At 33.3% G+C, this 25,504-nt stretch overlaps 3 protein-coding genes across 3 annotated transcripts; 2 read left to right on the forward strand and 1 right to left on the reverse strand.

Moving 5' to 3' along the window:
• The first annotated feature begins 7,095 nt into the window (after positions 1-7,095).
• Positions 7,096-12,146, forward strand: LOC145047401 (delta-1-pyrroline-5-carboxylate dehydrogenase 12A1, mitochondrial-like). Its single transcript, XM_078995698.1, has 16 exons — positions 7,096-7,310; positions 7,964-8,043; positions 8,338-8,441; positions 8,549-8,616; positions 8,683-8,740; positions 8,863-8,976; positions 9,137-9,220; positions 9,315-9,419; positions 9,678-9,791; positions 9,906-10,037; positions 10,194-10,283; positions 10,806-10,895; positions 11,044-11,253; positions 11,370-11,480; positions 11,593-11,672; positions 11,775-12,146. Exons 1-16 carry the CDS (start codon positions 7,222-7,224, stop codon positions 11,911-11,913), a joined length of 1,668 nt encoding a protein of 555 aa, XP_078851824.1. The 5' UTR covers positions 7,096-7,221; the 3' UTR covers positions 11,914-12,146.
• A 946-nt stretch (positions 12,147-13,092) lies between these two features.
• LOC145047488 (uncharacterized) lies at positions 13,093-14,838 on the forward strand. Its single transcript, XM_078995803.1, has 2 exons — positions 13,093-14,475; positions 14,609-14,838. The coding sequence occupies exons 1-2, from the start codon at positions 13,249-13,251 to the stop codon at positions 14,612-14,614; spliced, it is 1,233 nt and encodes a 410-aa protein (XP_078851929.1). The 5' UTR covers positions 13,093-13,248; the 3' UTR covers positions 14,615-14,838.
• Positions 14,839-20,603: 5,765 nt separating this feature from the next.
• Positions 20,604-21,272, reverse strand: LOC145002405 (uncharacterized). Its single transcript, XM_078961691.1, has one exon. The coding sequence runs from the start codon at positions 21,270-21,272 to the stop codon at positions 20,604-20,606; it is 669 nt and encodes a 222-aa protein (XP_078817817.1).
• Between the last annotated feature and the right edge of the window lie 4,232 nt (positions 21,273-25,504).

Consider the following 25,504-nt stretch of genomic DNA (forward strand, 5'->3'; position numbering starts at 1 on the left):
AATTCAAGATCCCTTCTTCCTAGTCATAAAAAATGAACTAAGACTTCATTAGAGAACTAATTTTTGATATGGTTTCTTAATCATTGAGATGATCACAAAGCTGATACTAAAGTACTCTCCCATCTTTTCAGATTTGAGAGACTTTTATCCTTCTACCTAATTTGATTCTTCTTATCCGCTCTGCCATGCATTGGAACCTTTTCCAATGTCTCAGAGTTACACTTAAGCTTGTAAGTATAATCATATTTACTGAGCTTTAGTAAACTATGACGAATAGGCTTACATCTTTTGTGGTGGACTTAATCAGTGCACATGACTATGTGCTCGATCCCTTAGTCCATTACTTGACTCACACATCCATGTGAACAAGTAATTAGTCTTAATTTTTCCAATACTTGAAAGTTCTCATTCATCATGCTATACAACTCGCATGATTCCAAGTCCCGGTCCAATTGAGACTTTGGATGATGAGAATCTTTCCTTATTTGGTAAATTTTGACATTACCACAAATGAAAGAATCAATTTCATATTTCCACTCTTGCTATTAATGGAATCATATAAGCAACAAATTTTCCTCAAATGCCATTGTAAGGATATTTTTTAGATAAAATCAAAAATTTTCCTTTTATTTTAAAACTATGCGGAAAAACTTATCCTTACAATCCATATGAAAACTTGTTGTTATCTATTCCTAAGCAATATCTCATAACTCCTAAGAAGTAGCTCAAGAATCCGATTTTTCAAACTACGCGATAGAAATCCATCTATGCGATCAGATTCAGCATATTCTTTCTTTAAGTTCCTTTACTTTTCTTTGATTCTCAAAACATTACCATGTGACCCAGTCACATCATGTATCAGGAATCTAAAAATAGAAACTTAACAGAGTTAGATTAGTGGACTTTTACCTGAAGTAGAGTCAATCTTATTGACTTTAACATCCTTAGGTAAATTAGGCAGCTTCGCAACTAATGACCCCTACTTTGGCAATATAAACATATGGACTCTTTGATAATGGTACACGGGACTATCATAGACTTAGTTTTTCTCTTTACCATTTGTTCAACCGAGTTGACTATGGCCGATCCCTTTCCATTGGGAAGAGAATGCTTTTTCTGTATTTCCTGTGTCACATTGTCAATGTCCATAAAGTTTCAGGAAGTTGATCTTAACAATAGATAAGATCATTAAGGGTTTTTTTTTTTTTTTTTGTCATAGTCTATTTCATAGGTGTTCCAAAAGAACTCACTATGTGACTTAGAAAGTGATTGAACCACCAACTTTCTCAAGACTTTGACACCCAACTCTCCCGGCTTGTCAATATGTGACTACATCTCCAAGATGTGATCACACCTAGACCTTGTCTTGCCAATAGGGTTCGAGTGACCTTAAACTTTTCAAGAACTTGTGGGTTAGGGAGAATAATTGGAGGAGGAGAGAGAAGTATGATATCCATGGAACATCATCTTCATTTAGGAAAGCTTGTTTCAAGAGATTTGGGAAGATCATAAATGTCTAATTCAGACATGTTATGGGAGATATTCAAGATAGTTGATCTTTGAGTCCTTAATATGACACCCAATATGAAATATTAAGGCTAGGACCCAACAAACTATTTTATAACTTAGAAGAGGTATGCCGTAATCCAAGCTATAAAACAATTTGAAGGTAGGTGAATGACGATTCACCAATTTCCACCAAGATAAACGAAATGTATTATTAGGTTTTAATTGGTTTTGAAACTCCTAGATCTTTTGAGATTCATTGAACTGTTCAATGGCATGTTTCAATCTCGAGTGTGCCCTTCAGGTTTTGTGACTGGGATGCCGAGAATCACAAAACAAGGTGTGAAGTAACCATGCAAATTACTGGGTACCCTTAAGTGTTTATCCCTCAATCGATGTGCCGGTTAACCACACACGCTCCATCGATACTATGATAAACATTAAGTTACCCTTTGCCTACCTTGTTAAATACGAGTTAGTGTGCCGGTTAACCACACGCGCTCCACTAACCGACTCAAACAAAGTGCAAAGTGTAATTTCGTGGATTAGCACCTTATTCACATTTTTCTAAGTAACTAAGATTGGGTATTATTAAAAGTTTAGTTACTTAGTATTTATCATTAATACTTTTAATGAAGGGAGAATTATATTCATGTCAAACCCGTTCGGCTAACGACCCTCCACCAGTCAAGCGAGCGGTGGGTGAGAGTGAACACCCATTAAGTTGCCATTTTATAGGCAACAACCTTATACCCACCTTATAGACCGGCTTCGTGAATGAGGCGTATTAGCGGTAAGACCGACTTTACTCTTATACATATAAATATTATTAACTTATAATATTATAAAGTATAAGGGTTGAATTTTAACTTTTAAAATTCTAAGGGCTAACTTGGAATTAAAGTATTCATAAGAGAAAACTTTACAAATTCCAAAACTTGAGGGCAAGTTTTGAAACTATTCAAAACTAATTAATTCCATAACTTATGTATTTAAAGTAGTTTTAATCCAAAAACTCTTCAAGTTCCATAACTTGTGGACAAATTATGGAAGACTTTAAACTAATAAAGAATTAATCTTTTCTTTATTTTATAACTTATGGAATTAATTAAGGTTACATATTTTATTTATTTATTTATTAATGAAGTGACTCTTGAACCTCCATAACTTAAGGACAAGACTCTTCATCCTTTTGTAACCTTTGCCAACTTTATGAGTTTTATGAGTCTTTAATGTGACTCTTCATGTAACTTAAGGATAAGTTACACAAACACATTTTATACTCAACTCTTAGATTAATTTGGATTGAAAACAACTTTTTCACTCAACTTTTCTATTAATCTAAGCAACTCATAAGAACAAGATAATTCAAATCAAACTTTTTCATGTAATTAGTCTAACCTTTAAACTAATACAAAACATGAATCTATTGACAATTATCTTTGAAAATGGATTAGCATGAACATTACCACATTTAAAAACAAGTTTATAAGTTCAAAACAACTTAGGGTAATGTTCCTAGTCCATTTCTAGCCAAAAACCTCGAAGATATGCTGTCTGGGGTCCAACTCGTCGAGTGCATGAACACAACTCGGCGAGTTGGATGCATTTTGCCTTGGACTCGTCGAGTCCCTTCATGGACTCGGCGAGTCAGCTGGGCTGACAGCATCAAAACTCGATTTTTTCAGCTTCTATTGCAGGTATAACAAGAAAACAAGCCTAGGCTCTGATACCACTGTTGGGTTATGAGCATTCTAAAACTCCTAAGTGTACATGCAACCCTAAATACCTTGGATCTATGTTTTCTCTATTATACATGCAAATATGAACATCCAAGGTATTATCCTAATCTAGCATACAAAATAATGGATATATCAAGATAGAATACATACCTCATTGATAGTGCTTGTCTTCATGAAGCTTGAGTGCTTAGTGCCCCAAGTGTGACACCTCAAATGGTTCACACAACACCATAAGCACTTGGAATAACTTAGAGAGAAATTAGAACACTTCATGAAATCGTGTAGCCCTCATACATACACATAGTGTTAGTCATAGTCCCGATTTCTTGAGCCATGGGTTTCTTTTATATGGTGGCTATTAGGGTTACACCATGTAACTCATGACTTTACCCATTCCTTATGCTCCATGGATTTTAACCTCCATGGAGTATCCATGGGTCACCCCATGGACTTAGTCCAACATAAGGAATCTTGGATCACAAGCCCACATATATAAGAATGAATGATTTACACAATCAACCCATATATTTAATTAGTCTTCTTTTGATCACTTAATTAATTCTAGATTAATTCTTGATCAATACTAATTAAATAATCTCATTATTCTTATTATTAATATACTAGAACTTATAATATATTAATAACCATAAGTGTCTTATTTCTCTCATTATAGTCTATCCAAGTGCATGATGCCATGCAACCCAAATGGACCATGCCGGGTCGGGTCAAGTCTTACCAATTATAGTTATGGACTTAGACATTAATCCAACAGTTTGGTGATGAAGTCCATGGTGATATCTTCCCATTTCCACATGGGAATATCCAACGACTGCATCTTGCCGTGTGGCCTCAGATGTTCGGCTTTGACCTTCTTGCAGGTCAAGCACCGCTCCACATACCATGCTACGTCACGCTTCATGCAGGGCCACTAATAGTCAAGACGAAGATCCCTATACATCTTCGTCGCCCTGGGATGGATAGAAAACCTGGATTTGTGCGCCTCCTCCATCAATTTATAATGCACGCCTCCATGATATGGGACCCACACCCTACTGTGGAGGGTCAACAACCCTCGGCTATCATAGTCGAAAGAGGAAACCTGACCCATAATACGCTTGCTCTTCCGATTTTCCTCCTTCATAGCCTCCTGTTGGGCCTCTCGGATCTGCTCCAGCAACAGAGTCACCACGGTCATCCGCATGCAGATATCCCTAATCGGTGCTGCCTTGCGGCTAAGCGCATCGACCACCACATCGGCCATCACTAGTCTTAGGAGGAGGTTTAGGGTACAAAGAAAGGCCAAAGCTTGATAAAATCGAGAACTTTATGTCCATGAGAGCCTAAAGGAGTCCAGATCTGAACTCTTCACTTCAAAATGTGCTCAAAACTAGAAATGCCTCGAGAATAAGCTAGAAATGACCGTAAACATGAATGCCCAAACGAAGTAGATAATGGATTTACAAGCTCCTTCTCATTCCAAGCTTTTCAATATTCAAGTCTCTTCAAGAAATGCACCAAACACACACTCTTTAGCCTCACAGACACTAAAAATAGGTGTTAGCTCGATTAGGGTTTGTTTATAAACATGAAGGTGATAAGGGAGGCTGGAGGAAGGACTTAATATCCTTTAAATAGGGTGCAAACCCTAAAAATTAGGGTTTTCAAGCATAGCCTCAACTCGTCGAGTAGGTCCTAAAGCTTACGTGGCATGATTAGTTTCTACACAACGAGTTGGGGCAGCCAACTCGTCGAGTAGATCTAAAAATATGAATATAAAAGCTTCAAATATATACTTGGAAGTCGGGATGTTACATTTCATGGCTAAGTCATCTTCTTGATGAATTAGGAATTGAAGAATTTACTCCTATACCCCTTAAATGTGACAACATGGCTGCAATATACATTGCCTCAAATATGGTATTTCATGAGTGTACGAAACACATTGAAATTGATTGTCACTTCATACGAAACAAAGTCCAAGAAGGGTTAATTTGGGTGTCTCATGTTGATACTTTTAAACAGTTAGCAAATATTCTTACAAAACAAGTTCCAAGTTCTCGACATATACAAGCAACATTCAAGCTTTGTTTAATTAATGGTCACAAGCTTGAAGGGGGTGTTAACTAACAAGATCAGTTGGAGTTAGTTAGAACGTTTTCTGTTAGAAAGGGCATTTCTGTAATTTTGTTAGTTATTCAGTTAGATTTGTTTCTTCTGTATATATGTATCATAGCTTGTAGTTTGTATTGATTAAGTTGAAGAAATAAGAACATAAAATCATGAATCTCTCTCTCTCTCTCTCTCTCTCTCACACACACACACAATTTTACTTTCTCTCACCTCTAACAGAACGTGAAAGAAAACGACAATAATTTTGCCAACCTATGTACAAATCTACGCATGTTGTGTGTATGAAAAGGTGGAACTTTACCACCCGAAACAAACATCTGACCTCCCTTTGAAAAACTCTAAATAGAACATTTGAAATTAGAAATATGAATAATATTATTTCAAAAAAGAACCCTCACGAATCCCGTAAACAACTCCCATGAATTGGCAATATCACTTTTTTCAAAAATTAGATTCAATAAGTTTTTAGATAATGCCAACCTTTCATCGTGCAAATTCAACAAATAATAATCGTGAAGTGGCCTAGTAACATGTTAAATGGTCAAATTTAGATAAATAATAATAATAATAATAACTAGATATGTTGCCCATGCTCAGTATGGACCGTATGCATCTGATTTGAGTGTTGTTTTTGTTTGTAGATTAACGGGCGTCGTTGTTGATTCTTTTATTTGACTTTGTATTATTTTTATATAGATAAATAGTCGGCGACGGATAGATAAATGGTAGGAAAAAAACAAAAAGTTAAATATGAGAACCAATATACAAAAAATATACAAAAAGAAGAAAATAACAGATACAGAAAGTGCAAGGATGAAAACAATTAAAAAAAAACGTGATTTTCACTATTCCTAACTCGTTGTTAACTCTTTTAGCGAAAAAAACCCGGGCTTTGCCCTAGGCCATTTTTTTGTGTTTTTTATGAAAAAATGTAAAAGTTTTGACTGTAAGGACCAAAAGTATCAAAATGACTAAAAAATTAAATGGGTTGGAATTAGCAAGTTTTAGAAAATGGATCAAAAGTTTTACTATTCTTAACTTTAAACATCTTTAATATATATATATATATATATATATATATATATATATATATATATATATATATATATATATATATATATATATATATAATAATAATAATAATAAAATTATGATGACTTTTTAGTAGGAAAATAAAATTATGGGTAAAGGATGAAAAAAAAAAAGTTATGTCTAAAATGAAATATTTTATAAGAGGGTAGTTATTTCACCGTTTGCTCTTAAATATTACTACATATTTTGGTAAAAGAATATCACATAACTATATATTTAGTCTAAAAATTACCTGTATGCCATAAAATATAGCAAAAGATGAAATTTTATTATACAAACAAATAAATTATAAATACTAGTATTAAACAAACAATTGTCTGTGTTTGTGAACACCACGTGTAACTTTATGCTATATCACTTGTAAAAAACGTCATAACAATCTTATTTTATAGAAACCTATGTATGTCTTTGTGTCTAATATTTTATAATAAAATCATAAAAAATTAAAATAAAAAACAATCAATTCAAGTCTCATACGTGTTAAGCAATATGTGGAAGACTATAGCAAGAGAAAAGGATCTTGTCAATGTATGCTTGTAATGTGTCCAAATATGACAGTATGACATGTCATCGTGACTCAAATTAGCCACTATTTTCAGCCTTGATTTACCCGATACGCATCGTCATCATTAATTATGCACTTTCCATTACCAAAACCCTCTCGCTGCTCCTACAAATCACTCTCTCACTCGGGTTTTTGCAAGCAGAGGGTTTCGAGTTTACACAAACAGATCGTCAAGTCAAAGAGAAAATGTCTCTACTTCGGCTCTGCAAAGGAGTCAACCCAAATGTTTCTCGTAAAACAGCTTCAGATTATTTTTCTTCACTCAGATTCTCGAGGTAATGTCGACATTTAATTTTATTTCAATGATTGTTGCATGCGATGAATACGTTTTTTCTCTTTCTCCCTTTTTTTTTTTCTATGGATTTTGCGATTTTAATAGTCCGATTGTATTCTGTTTCTTTTTTTTCCCTATCAATGTGATTCGATAATCGAATCTGTATTCTTTCGTGGACGGCATTTTCAGTTGTAGTTCGATCATCATGTAGATGTATATGATTGGCAAATTAGGGCTTAAACTGAGTACTATAGTATATGTCTGGATACACATGGCAGGATTATGATTTAACGTTATAAAGCGTTGGTGGATTACTTGAGGGCTTGGTTGTTTTACACCTTTTCTTTTCTGAATTAAAGCTTTTTTGAAGTATTATCGTCCATTGATTTTCTTAGGAGTATTATTATTTATCATGGGATAACTTTTGGATATTATGAAAGCGCTTTTCTGAGAAAAAGTGCATACATTTTTAAATTTTTTTAAAAAAATTAAATTACTTTCGAGCTCTACTTCTGTGCTTGCTTTTGTTCCACTTGGAACAATGTACTGTAGTTTCAAAGAGTAACATATATTTTGTTTTAACCATTCCTATCTATTTGACTGTATTTTCTCTTTTTGTGTTAAGAATGTTCATACGTGTTAGTTGTTATGCAGACTCATTCATTCACTGGGATTTACAACCTTGAAAGCTGAAGAGATTTCTGGTTCTCAGCCTGCTGAAGTACAAAACTTGGGTAAACACTTCAATTTTGAGTAGCATATCTTGTAGGTTTTGGTTTAAAGTTTTATATGCCATGAAACAACAAGTGTAATGATTTAAAAACATTAGTTTTGATATAATTAGTTTTTAAAATTATACTTAAGCATTTGTGGTGTTAATTAGAGCAAATATTTTGTGTGGCATGATGCTGTTAAACTATGTCTTGAGCAAGTAGTTTTGATTGTTATTTCTTATTCTTGTAAACCATGTAGTTTCAGTCAGACATAAGTTGTCAAAAGGTTTACATAGTTTGTCATGTTTCTTCCAGTCCAGGGCAAATGGATTAAATCAGCTAACTGGAATACAATCGTGGATCCCTTAAATGGAGAATCATTTATCAAAGTCTCAGAAGTAGATGAAAGTGGAATCCAGGTATGTATCTTGATTCTTGAATGTATTAAATGTACTTTTTCTTCGTATGCCCTTTAGTTGTCTTATCAGAAGATATATTTTGACTTATTAGTTAATAAATTATGCAGCCTTTTGTAGAGAGCTTGTCCAAGTGTCCAAAACATGGCATGCACAACCCATTTAAATCCCCAGAAAGGTTTGCATCCTGTCCTCTGATTATCAATGTAAATTTAACATTTATCTGATTATATTTTTTTTACAGATACCTTTTGTATGGGGACATATCTGCTAAAGCAGGCCATATGCTTGCTCTTCCTGAGGTACAGCATTTATATTGAGAAAACAAAGCGCATCGATATTTTCCCATTCAGTTTTTCTATGTGACTTGTAAAAAGCTTAATTAGTTTATAATGATTTTGCATTCTTTTTTCTATCTATCCAGGTTTCTGATTTCTTTGCTAAGTTGATACAGAGGGTTGCACCTAAGAGTTACCAGCAGGCTCTTGGTGAAGTGTATGTTACAGGGAAGTTTCTAGAGAACTTCTCTGGTGATCAGGTACATTATTGTTATCTATTCTAGGGTTTGAAATTCTTCTGGAGATATAAATGGTTCATGTAAAATCTTAGTGTTTTATCATCTGCATTTATGTATTTTCAGTCATGGCACATACAATCTTCCTGAATTGATTCCAAATCTCCATGTTTAACATTAACAGGTACGTTTCCTAGCAAGGTCCTTTGGAGTTCCTGGGAATCATCTTGGTCAACAAAGTCATGGTTTCCGCTGGCCTTATGGACCTGTAAGATTTTCTTTTATTTATTTATTTATTCATTTTTTAGAATCTCAAATACATGGGCTTTGAAAATGTAAAATCACAATATTATCTCTTTCAGGTGGCAATCATTACACCTTTTAATTTCCCTTTAGAGATTCCTCTACTCCAATTGATGGGTGCACTTTATATGGGCAACAAGCCTGTTCTTAAGGTTGATAGCAAGGTGGGTCCTATCATTTATGACATATCTTTTGGATAAGTTGACTTATGTATAGGAATGTGCCTTGTCACTTTTTAGCACCCTTTCTTGATATTTATAAACTCTTTTATTTTTTTATGAGGGCTTAGTTTGTATGCAAGTCTAAGCTAACCGAAAACCCTTTTCTGAGTTTAATCTAATACCTTTTTATGAACAAGTTAAATGTTTAATGAATGTCATTATGTATGTTTTTTTTCCTGATATATTGAAGCATTTTTGTAGGTATGCATTGTTATGGAACAAATGCTTCGGTTACTCCATGACTGTGGGATGCCTTTGGATGATGTTGATTTCATCAATTCTGATGGAAAGACAATGAACAAGCTACTGCTAGAGGTTGTTTTTTTATGGTGCACATTCACTGTTATAAGTAGCAGATCTTCCATTTTTTTTGTCTAATAATGTCTTTTGCCCTTGTAAATTTATATAAGTTTGTGACACCATATTCAGGCGAAACCACGGATGACACTCTTCACTGGTAGCTCAAGAATAGCAAACAAGTTGGCTGATGACCTAAATGGTAGAATCAAGTTGGAAGATGCAGGATTTGACTGGAAAATCCTTGGCCCTGATGTTCATGAGGTACATAAACATCTATTTTAAGTATGCATTCTGTGTGACCCTTGTTTTGGGTGCTTATCAGTTGTTTTTTTTTGTGCTTAAATTCACAGCATACTTCATTATAATACAAATATGTCAAAATTAGTTCATAACTGTAGTATTTTTGTTGATTGGCAGGTGGATTATGTTTCATGGGTTTGCGATCAAGATGCATATGCATGCAGTGGTCAAAAGTGTTCAGCACAGTCGATGCTTTTCATGCATGAGGTTAGCTGCCACATATGCTTCTGTTTCATTACTGTATCTTTCCATAAGATTTATCTCTTCTGTCCCGAAATGCAAGGAATAACAATGTACTTTTATTTGTTTGTGTAGTATAGCATCCTATTTTGATTTATTTCTGTTACAGCATTCTACTTAAAAAAAAAAATCTTATCAAGAAACTGTACATGAAAAATCTGTTGTCTACCCTATTATAGAATCGTACCTTTATTTTTATTTTTCTTGGAACTTTTATTTGGGTAGATTTTTTAAGAGTACAATGCTGTAACAGGAAGATCTGAAAGTAGGATGTTACAATAAACAAACCAACAAAAATAAAATTGCTATCTTTTGCATTTAACCCAAATCTTAAAGACAATCTTAGTCATGAGTAAATAATACAAATTAACTAGAAGTTGTTGAATCAATCTTTAAAAAAGAAAGGATAATTTGTGAACATTATTCATACTATTATATTTAGTGTTAGAATTCAAAATATGTGTTTTATTTTATACTGATTATTTGTAGAATTGGAGCAAAACATCACTCTTGCGTCAATTAACTGACCTTGCTGCAAGGAGGAAGCTTGAAGACTTGACCATTGGTCCAGTTCTTACTGTAAGTGTGTGCTTAATCTGTAATGTCAAAAAAGAAAGTTATCCATCTGTATTTAATCGATTATATATATATATATATATATATATATATATATATATATATATATATATATAACCACTACAAAATTGTGATGTTTTGATGTTTGCAGTTCACAACGGAAGCTATGCTAGATCACATGAAGAAATTGCTTGAGATTCCTGGATCAAAGCTACTGTTTGGTGGTGAAGAGTTGCAAAACCATTCTATTCCTTCCGTATATGGAGCTATAAAACCAACAGCTGTATTTGTTCCTATCGAACAAATACTCAAGCCTGAATATTACGACCTCGTTACAAAAGAAATATTTGGACCATTTCAGGTAATATTGTTGTTGTAAATGCATTGGATTGGATTGATAGAAACATTGCTTTTTCTTGATCTCTCTCGTTTGTTAAAAAGACGTGAAAGCCCTTCTCACTTGGTTTTGTTTGTCAGGTTATCACTGAGTACAAAGACAGTCAACTCCCACTGGTGTTGGATGTCCTTGAAAAGATGCATGCACATTTAACAGCTGCTGTCGTTTCAAATGATCCATTGTTTATTCAGGTTTCATTCATGGAATTTTCGTTCTGAAATTGCTTTTATTATATATATTTTTTATATGGCAATGTATTGTTTAATCTGATTCTGATGATGAGTTGTTGAACTTGGTTTCCAGGAGGTGATTGGGAAAACAGTGAATGGAACCACTTATGCTGGACTTAGAGCAAGGACAACAGGGGCACCACAGAATCACTGGTGAGTGGAGTAGAAATAAATGGAATTTCCTTTCCTTTTATAAAACAAAACAAAACAAAACAAAACAAAACAAAACAAAACAATGTGTGTTGTGTTCATCAGGTTTGGGCCAGCTGGAGATCCAAGAGGAGCAGGAATAGGGACTCCTGAAGCTATAAAACTCGTCTGGTCGTGTCACAGAGAGGTCATATACGACGTTGGTCCGGTCCCACATAAATGGCAAGTCCCACCCTCCACTTGAGAAAAGACATCAATACCCCTGTGCATTGCATTGCATTCAGTGATGACCCAAGTTGACCACACCTTGACTTGTAAAAGTAGGTAGTTTTCAAGGCATCAGATATGTATGTAAGAGTCTTTTGCAGACGTCTAAAGTATTGGGAATTTGGGATTGTATCATGGACATGGTAGTAGTATGTAAGCAAACATGAAGGCATCCTGATAATAAAACATCACCCACCCTCATTCTATTTCTATCTGTATTCTCATTGTTGATTTTGATTACATGACCAGATGCATTTGTAGTGCTATTATCTATAATCAGTGTCCTGTATGGGAAAACTAGCTGGGAGCTGATAGTATACATGTTGATTTTGGTTTAAAGCAAGTACATCAGAATCCATGATCAAGCAACAAACCCGTGCACATGAGATTTTAAAAGTATGCATAATTGGTTGTTGGATCAATACAATATATTCTCTCATTGCATCACATCTACTTGAAACTATTAGTCAAGCATCTCATATACATTCTATCAGTTCAAAAAAATATTCATATTACTATGATTGTTTGTCTATATCAACCGGTCTCACAACCAACATGGAAAAGATAAATCACAATGTTTTTGAAACAAAGAACATGATGCCTAAAGTGAACCTAATATATTGTTTATAATTCTCATCTCTCTAATGACCATTAAGATAGTAATAAAAAACCATTCTAATGGTTATTCAAATAGTAATATGGTGAGAATTAATATTACTAAATCTTTTTATGGCGAGAATTATTTTTTAAATCTTCTGCATATCAATTAAATTTACATAAATTAGTTGATGACTTCAAATATTTTTGTTAAAGATAAAATATAAGAATACATTAATGATCAATGTTAGTAAATAATGAAAGCTAATGTAACATCAAAACTAAAAGTTATCATATAAAATATTATATGTTTCAGTTTGTTATCAGTTTTTTTATCAATTCTGCACCATAATTTTTTTTTTTTTTTTTCTAATTTATCTACAAAAATTGACAAAATGGTAACACATAAGATGTAAATACTGAATACATGATAAAATGATAAAAATAAAATAAAAAATAAATATGGACGTAAACTAAATCGTAGCCCTAACCTAACTCCTAAGGCCCAACTGGAGCCCTGCCCATATTTCACGTTAACGTTGCTTACGTGCTTCTTCTCACAAAGTGAAAGTCTCCACTCTCAGAGCCCAAAGCAGAGCATTCCTTTACGTTGTAGGCTTCAAAACCTTCTCCACAGTCGCCGACTCTCCGCAGCTCCGCCGTCCATAAACCCTTCTTTGTCTCAAGGTTTGTGTCTCTACGACCTTTATTCACGATGTCTATGCTCGAACTAATTACCAAAGCGTCAGCTGCACACGAACAGCTACCTTCAGATTCACAATACCCGATAGTTCTTAATCCAGACCCTATTCTGCTCAACTTGAAACCTCAAACCCAAGAATCGAATGACGCTTCGTTCGTTAAACGTGTTGAAGGATGGAAATTTTCTCAAACGGATACGGAGATTATAGAGTTAGGGCAAAACTTCTACAAGAAGTTGAAAATTAAGCTAAAAAACCTGAAGTCGTTCACTAAGGTTGAGTTCATTAGCATGTTGACTTCGTATCTGAAGAAGAACAGCGAGAAACTCGGAATTTCAGTAGTGATTGAACAGAAGGACGAGAGTTATACCAAGGCGCTTGTAGTTTCAGTAGCGATTGAACAGAAGGGCGAGGGTTATATTAAGGCGCTTATACAAAAAATAGGTTTTTTAATGGGTGAAGCTGTTGTAGGTTTAGTATTGGAGGCTTGTTTTGCATTCGAAATTTGGGAGATATTAGAAACTCTGATCGTTGGTGGTCTTATTGAGGGTTCGTGTTCTAGGAAGTTGGTTCATAATTTGATTGAGAAAAAGAGATCTGATTTGGTTTGTTTGTGTGTCAAGCATGTCTCTGATCTTCAATTTTCTGACATCCTTTCCGTTTTGAAGTTCTTCCTTTCTCCACCTAAAGATGCTTACGACACCATGGCTTTCATAAGGAAAGAATGGGAGACCGAAGCTTTGTCCGCCATTGAAATGGCAAAAGACAAAACCCTTGCTGAAAAGACATTCAACTTGGCAAAAGATGCTGCTATTTTACTCATGATGGCTCATGATGAGTTTACAACCAGTGAATTGTGCTTGCATTATCTTCTTTCATCCCCAAATCTTGATGATGTAATATTCTCAGCTTGTATCGGTAACTTAAATGGTTCAGAGATTATGGGTTTTGTGCGTTATTTGAAGAAATGGTTGAAGAAGTATCAAAAGTTCCCACAAGCATCTTCTTCTTCAATTCCTAAAGCTTCATCTTTACATTGGCTTAAAGCTTTTGATTCAGTTCCTTCACTTGAAAATGTTACCAAGTGCTTTGGGTTTGTTCTTGATGAACATTTCTCTTCATTGGTATTGCACCCGGAGTTTTGCGAGGAGGTGAAATCAATAGAATTGGTTGTGAATTCTTTGGCCTCAGAAGCAAGGATTTGTTGCAAGTTGGCAAATTTGAGTAAATTGATGTTGAAGGTGCGTAATATTAATTTTCTTGCATTGAAATTGTTCTTTTCATTCACAAATCATATTCTCGTAAAGCAATGCACTTTTTAATCCATTTATGGTTAGGTTTGATGTTTCTTGTATTATGATAACCAATTTGCAGATATGAACCATTAGGTTTCTGAAGCAAGTATCATCACAACAAACAGGAGGGTATAAACGTCAGATGGAGCTATTTTGTGTTTTGGCCATACAACTTTTTTGTTTGTATTAGTGAATTTTGATGAGAGTTTAGAGTCACAGAATGTAAAATGGAGAACACAATCGATTTTTTTGTCAAATTTCTAGATTTGTATCGAGGATTTTTCAAAATTGAAACGTTCTTTCCTTGCCTTTCTTTGTTAACAAATTCTGATATGAACCCAAAATTTGACCTATTAAACCTGCTACAGGAGGTAATCCAGGTATTTTCTGAACATTTAAAGTTATTTGTTACCTTTTGATATATATATATTTCTTTCCCCCATCTTTTTTTTTAGCATTATAGATAGTTTGTTATCCTGACATCGACCCTTGAACTGAAGACTAGTGGTGTGCTTGAAATTGTATTGACATAAGTTTCGGCAACAAACATATGATTATTTAACAAAAAAGTTGTTAATATTTTTCCTGTCTAAAAGAAAGCTTCATGATTTATTAGTACAACCCTCCTTTAGAATTTCATTTATTCCATTTTCAATATTATGACGATTACCTTATGTTGGTATGAGATCAATACCAAGTTTTGCTACCATCAAGGCTTAAATCATCATTTAAAAATTCTAGAAACCAGATCCACTTTTGCTTGTTTTCCACATCCAATAGCTTGGTTATTTTGCCTTTCTATCTACTGTTGTCGACGTATCACCCTTCCCTTTCCTTTTTGGAAAACATCCATCCAGACCAATTACTCTTCTACCCATTTCTTTCCATCTAGATGTATTACACCAACCTTGCAAGTATACCAACGGTCTAATCTTAACAACTCATGGGCATACTCTTATATCCTTGCATAATGTTAACTTTCCTTCTATCAACTATTTGGCCTATAGACACATCACACCTAAACTTTTGTTTGATATATGCAATCATCTACCTAAGTTTAATCTAAGGTTTATTTTCAATTAGACGAATCTTCGCGCATTGCGCAAGAATATATATTTATATTGTATTTTTAACGGCAAACACACATCTACATAATTATTTAATCCTTCTCCTAATTTTGTAAGTTGTGATTTAATATTTATAAATGAAAAAACAATGATAATAAATGTATATAAAACATATATTGATTTCTATATATAACGAATAACAAATAGTATAAAAAATAAATATTTGATGATTTTATTGATCATTTTAAGGTTTGTAAACTGTATATAAATTGTATGTTTAATTTATGTATTTAATGAGTAACAAATATATGAAATACATAAATACTACAACTTTTAATAACATAAAAACACTACAATGTCTACTATAACATTGTAACAAAAAAAAACCTTATTAAACACTCATAAATCATACAAAAAATATATAGAAGACATACACGCTACTAAAATAATCATATCGCATTTATTAACTTTGAAATAATTATATTTATATGAAGTTTATATAAAAACTTATTATATCATGTTTGATGCCTTTAAGGCTTACAACAAAAAATTATTTATAACATTAAACTATTTATAAAAGAATACTTATTGTCAAAGAAAAATCCGCATAGTAATAACCATGATGTGACAAAACATTATTTTTTTCAACTTTTCATATTATAATTAAAAATATCTTAAAAAACGTGATTGTTTGCGAAAAAACTTATTTACATATTACTAATATGGATACAATGTATATAAATGAGAGAAAAATAAAAAGTCATTATTAATTACTAACCATAAGTTACAAAAACTTTTGAGTTGAAGTGATTAAGTATACACTAATTAGAAAAGCCTTTTGTTGTTGTGAAAATTTCAAATGAATTTGATTTAAGTAAATTTCTCGTGTTGAGCAGAGTATATATATATATATATATATATATATATATATATATATATATATATATATATATATATATATATCATTACTGTATATAAAAGCGTTGTTCTTGTGGTGTCTTCTGCATCAATTTTAGAGGGTTCTTATGACGCAACGTAACCTCTCTGTTTTTGAACGACGCCATAGACATCCAAACTTATTCCCACCGCCTATGTTAACTATGATGCATCTATTTATTAGTTAGAATTTTTTACTTTGAGCGAAGAGTTGAGATGGATTTGGAATAGGTGAAGTGCGAATAGACACACCTTTTTTTTGAGATGGTAGTTAGATTCGGATTTGGTGTCGATTCCGCTCTATATAATGCGAACCCTAATCGTGAATTTACATCTGAACGTTTGATCTATCGACAACCCCAACATTTTGCCGCCTCCGAGAGTCAGACTCCTACCTCCCCCGTTTGCGATCCCAAATTTACTAATCATGAATTTTGTTTTTAAGGAGGCTAATTAACCCTTGTGTCATCGACTTCTCCTTGGTAATCTCTCATTCTTCACCAAAAACTTAAAGCAACCCACCATCTTTTTCTTTGGACTCTTGGTCTGTTTTGTTTTTCAAGATGCTTCACCTGTACGATCTCTCTCTCTCTCTCTCTCTCTCTCATACACACACTCTTTCTCTGTAGAAGTCACTCCGTGTCTGATTTGGAGGTCAATTTTGTTTTCGTGATTTTGACTTAAAACTCTTAGCTGGATTTTTTCCTTTTCAGGCCACCAATACTTCGTGAAATGCAGTAGGATGAGACAATAAACCACTATTAAATTCTTCAAACTAGACCAATAACCAATATTGTTAACAGGTTCTTGATATTTAAGTCATTAATTCTTAAACCAATTAGAAGAATAACAAGATCCTTACCTATTATCCAAGTAATCCCTGTTTTAATATATAATGGATCCGTGTTTTAAAAATCAATGATACTATATCTCTATTTATGTATTAATGATCATTTTTTTATTGTTATTACAATTTTAAATCTCTTTAATTAATTTTGTAGTTTTTTGGGTTTCTTTTGTCATGATTAAGCCTATAATTAGGATCTCGTTTGCGCTCCTTGTTTCTAGGGTTGTAATTCAATTTATTTACATTGATACTTTGTGTATTCTCCTCTTACATCCTAATTCTTCCATAAGTACACTTCTTCATGCAGTTTCGTTGGATAATAAACCTGATCAAGTTCCCCTTGTAAGTCTAATTTCGTATATTTATCGATTAGATCAAGGATGCAATTTAATAATCCATTATTTTGTAGATGTCATCTATCATATAATCATCAATTTTATTCTCCAAGACAATTACTTCTCAAGCCTATCAGGATTAAACAGTGAAAAACTAGGCTGTGAAGGCATGAATTCTAGGAACAAAAACAGCAAAATGGCAGCAACTCTTTGATAGCATCACCAAGTGATCTGATTGGACTTTTTCCATGTCTGTTATTTTGTAGAGATAGCAATCTACTTAGGTTGTAATTTCAAATTTTTAACATTGCACTATTGATGCATCCTGGGATGATCATGAGCATTATGACTTCACTTTAACGACTTCTAATTTCCGATCTTCAAGGGTAAAATAATTAGTGAACATCACTTGTTAACTATCCATCGGTCTTCGAGGGTAAAATGGTCCGGGTTACTTAATAGTGGCAAGACCTTTAGATGTACTCCAAAATGCTAATAGTAATAAGAAAGTTGATCTTCATGAAGACAAAGTCGATGTGTCAAGACTTGAAGCTTAAAAAATCTGCATATAACTTTGAAAAAACAGCAAGAGATAACAGTGTAGGTTTTTCTTTTTCAGTCATTGTAAAATGAGAGCAAATGTGTTTGTTCAAGAATCACACAATGGAAGGAAATACCCAAATTACCTGTCATGGGTCGTGCTTAGCACGAGCCTTTTTTATTTGGAACTAAGTTGAGTTCTTTTTGTAATTTCTCTCAATCGTTCCATTTTTGCCACTGATTTTACTAAATGGTTTAGTTTTTTCTAAAACAATCTTACAATTGGCAAGGGTTGAAGAAGAAGGTTGTCGTTGGTCAGACTAGAGAAAAATGTAGGGTTTTTTGCAACTAAGTTGAATGGAGTAATCAGAGCTTATTGCTTACCCTTGGCATGGTATCAGTTCCATCTCCATCTCTATGTTTGTTTGCCACTATATGATGTACCCCACACCATAGTTGAACATTTCTACAAGTTTTCATCTTGTTGGAATATAGGATAGTTAATGCACTTAATTGTTGAACACGACTCTTTTATATGGGAAACAACAAGATTTTTATTAAGACACTTAAGGAGAACTTACACTTTGTGAGACTACTACACACTTTGCTTTCTTTGAGGCTTTCTTGGATACTTAGATGTTGGATTGTTTGGAGCAAATGAGCTCCACACCTATTTATAGGTGTTTCCACCTCCTTATAGGAAGTTTCTAGGTCTACATACATTCATGGCTATTCTAGAACTATCTACCATATTCTATATCTATTACAAACTTTTATATGTTTCTAGAATGTTCTATAATGTCCTAGATAAGTATAGACATTCTTGTGTCTTCCATAGTGTTCTAGAATGTTCAATAGCCTTCCAGGGTCTTCCATCTCGTTCTAGAGTATTCTAGAATCTTTCGGCATCTTCAACACTCCTCCATCGTATTCCATAATGTTCTAGAATCTTCCAGATCATTCTAGAACATGCTAACTTCTTCTAGACAATAACATGATTCTATTGGGCTAGTGATGACCTTCAACACTCCCCCTCAGCACTAGCCCCTATTCGTTGTACCATGTTGAGCTGATAATTAAAGCCCTCATATTTGTCAGTACTTAACCCTTTATGAACTCCATTTGCTACTTGGTCGTTAGTCTTGATATGTTTCATATTGACTTCTTCCTTGAGAACTTTTTCTCTTCCACATGTTTTGTTTTTCCTTAGTTGTTGCAGTCGTTGCTTCGTATATTGTTTACATAGCTGACAATGACATTCGTGGTTGCCTTTTGTTGCACCATTCCTTTCGTTGCACCATAATTTTGAACTGTCTTGTGTAGTTTCTTATGCCTCCCTTTGAGAAACTTGTAAGCATGTGAGTTGTCCCTTTTACAAGCCTTGGAAAATTCCCACAATATTAACATGTTATGACGTGATCCCTTATTGATCTGCTCATCTCGTTTAGATGTTGCTCTGTTGAGAAATTCTACTTTGCTCTTATGAATTAATGTGTTTTTCTTCTTTTCCGCCTTATCCAGTTTCTCCATCACATGTTCCATTTTTCGTCTAAGATGAGACTTTTTATGCAACTCTGGTGATGTCATGTTATTAATCTCCTTTGGCGCATCCATCTTCGAATGAACATCTTCCTCCTTCAAGGTTGTCATAAACTTTGTCTCGCTCTTCTTGATACCTTTGTCGAGTTTCATAGTTGATAGCATTCGGGATCCAATCATATTTCTCTTCAAGGGTACAATGTGAATTATTGAACCCTTAGTGATACGTATGGTATCATCTCTCTCAAATGACCAGGGTCGTACGTTGTCTAGGAAATCCATTCCCAATACCATACAATAGTCATCCATATGCACCACTGTCAAGTCTATGGTGCCTTCCCATTCTGCTATCTTAAGAGGTACTCCATATACAACACCAATGATAGGCTTGGATAAAGAGTTGATGACTTTCAACCGGCCTGGATTTTTGGTGTATTTGATACCCAACTTTTTAGCTTCATCTTTATCAAGGAAATTATAGGATGCACCTATATCTACCAATGCCTTGGTGTATCCTCCATTTACCCTGGCATCCATGAACATTAGCCTTCCTCTTTTAGTCTTATTCTCTTCTATAGCACATAGTGCCTCAACATCCCATTCATCCTCTACTTCCTTTTTGGAAGTTAATATATTGCTTTCCACAGACTTTTTCTTTGACCAACAATCCTTGGACATGTGGCCCCACTTTCCACAATTGTTGCAGTTGCCTTCAAACCTCCTCCCCCGAGAACTCTTATTGTCGGTATTTTGAGATCTCCATGGTTGTGAGGTTCCTTGCTGACTCTTCCCTTTGTCAGCATTTTTGTATCATTCTTTAGAAGGTGGCTTGAAATTCCTTCGACTTTTACTTGTGTAGAGTGCTTCTTCTTCACTTTTCAGCGTGATGCCTCCCATTTGCTTAGCCATAGCTTCTTGGATGGACAACAAATTCTCAAACTCTACAAGTGATGGTTGAGCAGGCCATCCTTGTACAGCAGTAACAAAGCTTCTATATTCCGGCCTCAGTCCATGGATAATGATCCTCTTCATTCGAGCTTCTGCAATGACAGATTGCGGATCTAGTTCAGTAATCTCCCGACATATCGACTTGACCTTGTGGAAATATTGAGCAATCGTCATGTCACATTGTGAGATTGGTAATAGCTCGTTCTCAAAAAGTTGTAGTCTTGTATCATTCTTCTTTAAGAAAAGCATCACAAACGTGTCCCAAGCTTCTTTCGGGGTGTTCTCATCCCGAATATGCTCCAACATCTCTTCTTCAATTGTCGTCTTCAAGGAAAACATTGCTTTGCCTGCTTTGATTTTCCATTTGCGCAAAGCACCATTAACGTCTTCCTCTGGTGGCGTAGTTTCGCTTCCACCAACGACCTTCCACAGATCTTGTCCTTGTAAGTAGGACTTCATACATGTTTCCCACGTTTTGTAGTTGTTGTTGTTGAGTTTCTTGATTCCTCCGAAGACTTGGAGATCACCCATCGTGTTGGCAGTACCTCGGTAATACCAAACAAGCTAGTTTCGACACTAAACTTAAAGAGTCACAAACTACTCACGATACAACAAGAATCACTTGTTCTCACTATCAAGAAACCTCGCTCTGATACCAGATTGTTGAACACGACTCTTTTATATGGGAAACAACAAGACTTTTATTAAGACACTTAAGGAGAACTTACACTTTGTGAGACTACTACACACTTTGCTTTCTTTGAGGCTTTCTTGGATATTTAAATGTTGGATTGTTTGGAGAAAATGAGCTCCACACCTATTTATAGGTGTTTCCACCTCCTTATAGGAAGTTTCTAGGTCTACATACATTCATGGCTATTCTAGAACTATCTACCATATTCTATATCTATTACAAACTTTTATATGTTTCTAGAATGTTATATAATGTCCTAGATAAGTATAGACATTCTTGTGTCTTCCATAGTGTTCTAGAATGTTCCATAACCTTCCAGGGTCTTCCATCTCGTTCTAGAGTATTCTAGAATCTTCCGGCATCTTCAACACTCCTCCATCGTATTCCATAATGTTCTAGAATCTTCCAGATCATTTTAGAACATGCTAACTTCTTCTAGACAATAACATGATTCTATTGGGCTAGTGATGACCTTCAACATTAATGACATCAATTGCCATTGGGTACCATGTTTGAAGAACATGTTGGTGTGTTTGTTTAACACTATGCTGTCATGGGTTCTTGAATCTTGAAGCCCTAATTATAGTTTTCAGTCTTGAACTTATCTTATTATCATGTTTTTTTTTCTTTTGTTTTGTCATCCACAAAAAAAAAAAAAAAAAAAACCCAAATTTTGCAACCAAAGATCTCACCGATTCATCTTTGCGGATTGAGGATTTATTGGTCTTCCTAGATTCTTCTACATAATTGCACATACTTAGTCAACTTTTGGATGTTTTTAGAATGTTGTCTTTCTACTTAACCATAGGTGTTTACTATGTGTGCACAATGGTCCTGCTATCTCAATTCATTTTTCTTATCATTAGAAAATAGATAAACAATTTTTTAATATTTTGTGAAGTTTATGGATTTATAATGTGCATTTTCATGTTTTTTCTTGTGGTGATGGTGTGAAGGAAGAATTTGTTTTGAATATGATTGATGGAGAAAAAAAAAAAAAAACTTCCTGCAAAACTCATAGTAATATACGAAATCCAAAAGATATGTTCTTTAATTGTATTTGTTGTTTGTAAACAAAAAGGTTGTATTATACTAATTATAACTCTCAGTTAATTTTATTGTTTATTATTTTATATAAATATAAATTACATAATTAGTTATGTATTTTGTTGTTTGAATGCTAACATAGTAACTTTAATTAATGGATATAATCGATCAAAATGAAATATGTATTTAACTTTATCACCTTAAGTAATCGGAATATGCTATTACACAATTGATTCAACCAAATCCCTCTTGACCACTTTGTGATGATTTATTACATTTCATTCATGTATGCAAAGTTTATCACTGTTAATCTGCATACAGGAAAATATAAAGAATTCTTTATGGTTGGTACCATTAAGCTATGGAGCAAGAGAATATAAACATTAAACAATCATCCCTTCCAACGGTATATTGTACAAGTTGGTCGATTTCTTTCGTATTTTTTTTTTTCTATTTTGTGTTTTGGTTAGAATTTTTTATGTAAATATAAGATGTTTTTAGATGATTAATAGTCAAATGTTGCTCCACTTATTTAGATTGATGAAAAACACAAACATTTTTGGATATCCAAATTGATTCCGTATCCAAAATTTTGGATACAGATTTGGATATCCGAGTCAACTATCCAAAAAGTCCAGATATCCGAATTTTTGGATATCGGTTATTACATCTATTGGTGGATGTTGACATGTTAAACAATTTTATTCATTATCTGTAATACCCTGATGGTGAATCAGCACGACCTAGCAATATAGCTTATTGAAATGTATGTTATATTACTAAATTTGTTTTTGATATATTTCTTGTTTGGCTTTGAACATTTCTTTGTTTTTTAACCGATATCATTAGACCATCATTTTTTGATTTGTCAAATACTAAAACTTGAAGAAAAAAAAACATGCCATATGTTTCCTCCGTTCTAAAATTATTGTTCACGTTTGATTTTTTAAATCTCTTTTGTTTAACTTTGACCTTAAATAATATACTTTTTGTTATATAATTTTTTTGCAGGATATATAAATTAATTGTTTTTTAAATATATTTTCATTGTTATAAGTTTTATCAAAAATTATATAACACAAATAAAGTTATTTATGGTCAAAGTTGACATGAAAAAACTTCAAAAGTCAAATGTAGACAATAATTTTGGAACGGATCGAATATAAACTAAAGATTACTTAACCATATAAACATGCAAATTATCAATGTAACAAATTTTATACCTATGAATGATTACAACGATCATGCAAAAAAAGAATAAAGAAATCCGACTTTCATTTAATTGTTGATTTAATTATATACTTCTATTTTCTTTTTCTTATTCATGCTTTTACATTGAAAATCCAAGCATAAAAACATACATAACAATACCTAAATTACTCTTCATGGGGTCGTGCTTAGCACGGGCTTCAAACTTTTCTAGTATATATATATATATATATATATATATATATATATACACACACAGACGTACACGCTATTAAAATAATCATATTGCTATTATTAATTATGAAATAATTATATTTATACGAAGTTGATATAAAAACTCATTATGATATGTTTGTTGCCTTTTAAGACATAATATAAAATATTATTAATAATATTAAACTAATTATGAAAGAAACTTTGTTAAGCTCGTAAACTTCTCATTTTAGGTCACTTCATATAAGATTTGTACAACTTGTTATAACGATGGATTTGAAATTAAGCTTTTATAACACAAATTATGGAGCATGTCAATATACTTAACATGTATTCCTTTAATCAATTACAATATATGGTTCAAACAATCTTTTATACATGTAGAAATGTAAATATAAAAGGAAACAAAAAATTAAGAAAAAACAAAACATATTGAAATATTCATAACAAAAAATGAAGAGATAAAAACAAATAGGCTAATGATGATGTTCTCACATGTAACTTCGAAAATTGCAAACCACAACTCGAATTGCACATCATTACTGGAAAATAATATAACACGATCAAACTATGAGTAAAAAATGATGCATTCATCCACAGCCTTGACGTATAGAGTTCTTTTAGGGACTCCATCACCGCTAATACGTTCTAAAAGAATTGTAAATATTGAAATTTTTTCTTTTCATTTTCTTATAACATCCTTCTTACATGTAAGAGTTCATATAGCATGTTTGGTGTTTAATACTAAATCAATTACTTAAAAAACATTTGAAAAGTTATTTGAGAATCTGAAAAGACAAAGGAGTTTCAAATTAATGTGGTGATTAGAAATATAGTCATTTGAGAATATGAAACGACAAAGGAGTTTCAAATCAATGTGATGCTTAGAAAAATGTTTCTATTATAAGATATATAGATATAGATATAGATATAGATAGATTTCAGTCATGTAGTGTTTGCTAATTAATTTAAGGGAAATAATAGAACCAAGTTTAAATGGTCTACTACATACATGGGTATCAATAGCCGTTTATTTGAAATGATTATTTGTTGTACTTCCAAGCTACATACAAACTAAAAGGCATATGTTGGCCTCATTCATCTTTCAACATCTTGCAACAACCCACGTTTTGTCAAATTTCTCAAAGTAAATCTCATAACCGTTCAACACAACATAATTTGTGAACAAAATTTAAGTAGTGCGGGTGGCTTAAATATGTCATTAACCTTTGGTAGCATGTTGTTCCATCTGGTGCTTGGATCATACATTATGTATTTCATTTTTACTACCTTCTCAACCTTTTTATGACTTTGCCATTTCGTTAGCATGGTATATTTGTGCTCTAATTTCGTCATACATACTTGATTGTCATAAGTTTTTATCACTGAGTAAAATATTGAGGATGATGTCCTTAAATCCCATGAAGCTTAAAGTCCATTTCGTCATCTTGTTCATTGTACATGTAAATCCCATGAAGCTTAAAGTCAATTTCGTTCAACCTAGAGAAAAAGGTTCGTGTATAAAAGAAAATGGGTCGTTGCAATCATTTTTTGATGAAGTCAATCAGTCAACCGTATCTCCTACATAAATTGAACATTT

Source organism: Lactuca saligna, chromosome 1 (assembly GCF_052625555.1).
Source record: "Lactuca saligna cultivar CGN05327 chromosome 1, ASM5262555v1, whole genome shotgun sequence".
Lineage (NCBI taxonomy): Eukaryota > Viridiplantae > Streptophyta > Magnoliopsida > Asterales > Asteraceae > Lactuca > Lactuca saligna.